At 40.6% G+C, this 1,287-nt stretch overlaps 1 protein-coding gene across 1 annotated transcript in view; it reads left to right on the forward strand.

Moving 5' to 3' along the window:
* Positions 1-361: 361 nt before the first annotated feature.
* The window catches only part of LOC106535206 (peroxisomal acyl-coenzyme A oxidase 3), a gene marked incomplete at its 5' end in the record, with an annotated part of 30,235 nt that continues 29,309 nt past the window's right edge, over positions 362-1,287 (forward strand). Inside the window, 2 exon segments of the mRNA XM_014032156.1 lie at positions 362-450; positions 578-674. Coding sequence (XP_013887610.1) covers positions 362-450; positions 578-674 — 186 coding nt within the window.

Genomic DNA, 1,287 nt, shown 5'->3' on the forward strand with positions numbered 1-1,287 from the left:
AATTTATACAATGTAATTTTCTGGATTTTTTTATATTCTATCTCTCACTATTAAAATTAACCTATCCTTAAAATTATAGATTGCTCATGTCTTTGTAAGTGGGCAAACTTTGAAAGTCAGCAAGGGATCAAATATTTATTTCCCCCACTGTAGCATTAGGATGTAAGATAYGGACAAAGCATGCATGAAACGCCATAGCCAAATGGCTTGAATAACTGCTGTCAGTTTTAGTTTTTATTGTTATTTCTCGTGATTTTTTTTTTTCAAAAATGGGTGTCCACCTAACTCCGTCCTCACTGAGAGATTATGTTTATAGTGGTAAGTTCTAATGTATGGGTGAGCTGAAATTATTGTTTTCCAGGTGAGAGATCCCAAAACTCTTCTTGCTTTGCCTGGTGTTCTGGTTGGAGACATGGGCAAGAAGTTAGGCCAGAATGGCTTGGATAATGGGTAGGTGGCCTCTTTGGCCCTGGCTTTTATWAGCCTATTTTCTGTTTTTCAGTTATCTTTTTTTTTTCTTTTGCCCTTCCTTTAAAGAAAAAGGTCATATTTAGTATTTTTTGTCCTTTGTCAACAGGTTTGTCATGTTTCACAATGTAAGAATCCCACAAGAGAACCTTCTGAACAGAACAGGAGATGTTACTCCTGACGGGCTCTATGTGACACCATTCAAGGTCAGTACAAATTTCCTCTAACTCTCAGAGCCACATATTCACCTAAAATTACACCTATATACTGATCTCAGTTCCACTTCAGTTCAATGTTAAGTTCAGTTTAAGCTTCAGCTTGTAAATTACTCARCCAGCACCTCCTGGCACCTTTCTATCAATTGCCCAGATTTTCACTTCAGTTCCTCAGACCTCTACATAAAAAGGGTCATTTCACGCCCCCACCACCCACACATACGCTAGGGGTCGACCGATACATCGTCTGGCCGATATTTGTGATTTTTCCTTGTATCGGTATTGGCCAATACGTTCGTCCTTTCGGCCGATCCATTCTTTGGGTCACGCGAGCGCATGTTTACGTTCATAAGAGCGAATAAAGAGCTGCCGTCCACCATCTGAACCAGACAGACGCTGCTCAGATCACGTTTGTTCTGACTGCAGTATAAAAGTTGTGATGCAGGTTTTCTTCAGTGTACATTTCAAACTGTGCTCTAAAGTTAGCGTCAGCTGGTTTAAATGCACTTTTTGCAGTGGAAAAAACGTGCACAGACTGAGGCAGACTGTGAGCACTGTGTGTGTGTGTGTGTGTGTGTGTGTGTGTGTGTGTGTGTGTGTGTGT

This window comes from Austrofundulus limnaeus, unplaced genomic scaffold, assembly GCF_001266775.1.
Source record: "Austrofundulus limnaeus strain Quisiro unplaced genomic scaffold, Austrofundulus_limnaeus-1.0 Scaffold1385, whole genome shotgun sequence".
NCBI lineage: Eukaryota > Metazoa > Chordata > Actinopteri > Cyprinodontiformes > Rivulidae > Austrofundulus > Austrofundulus limnaeus.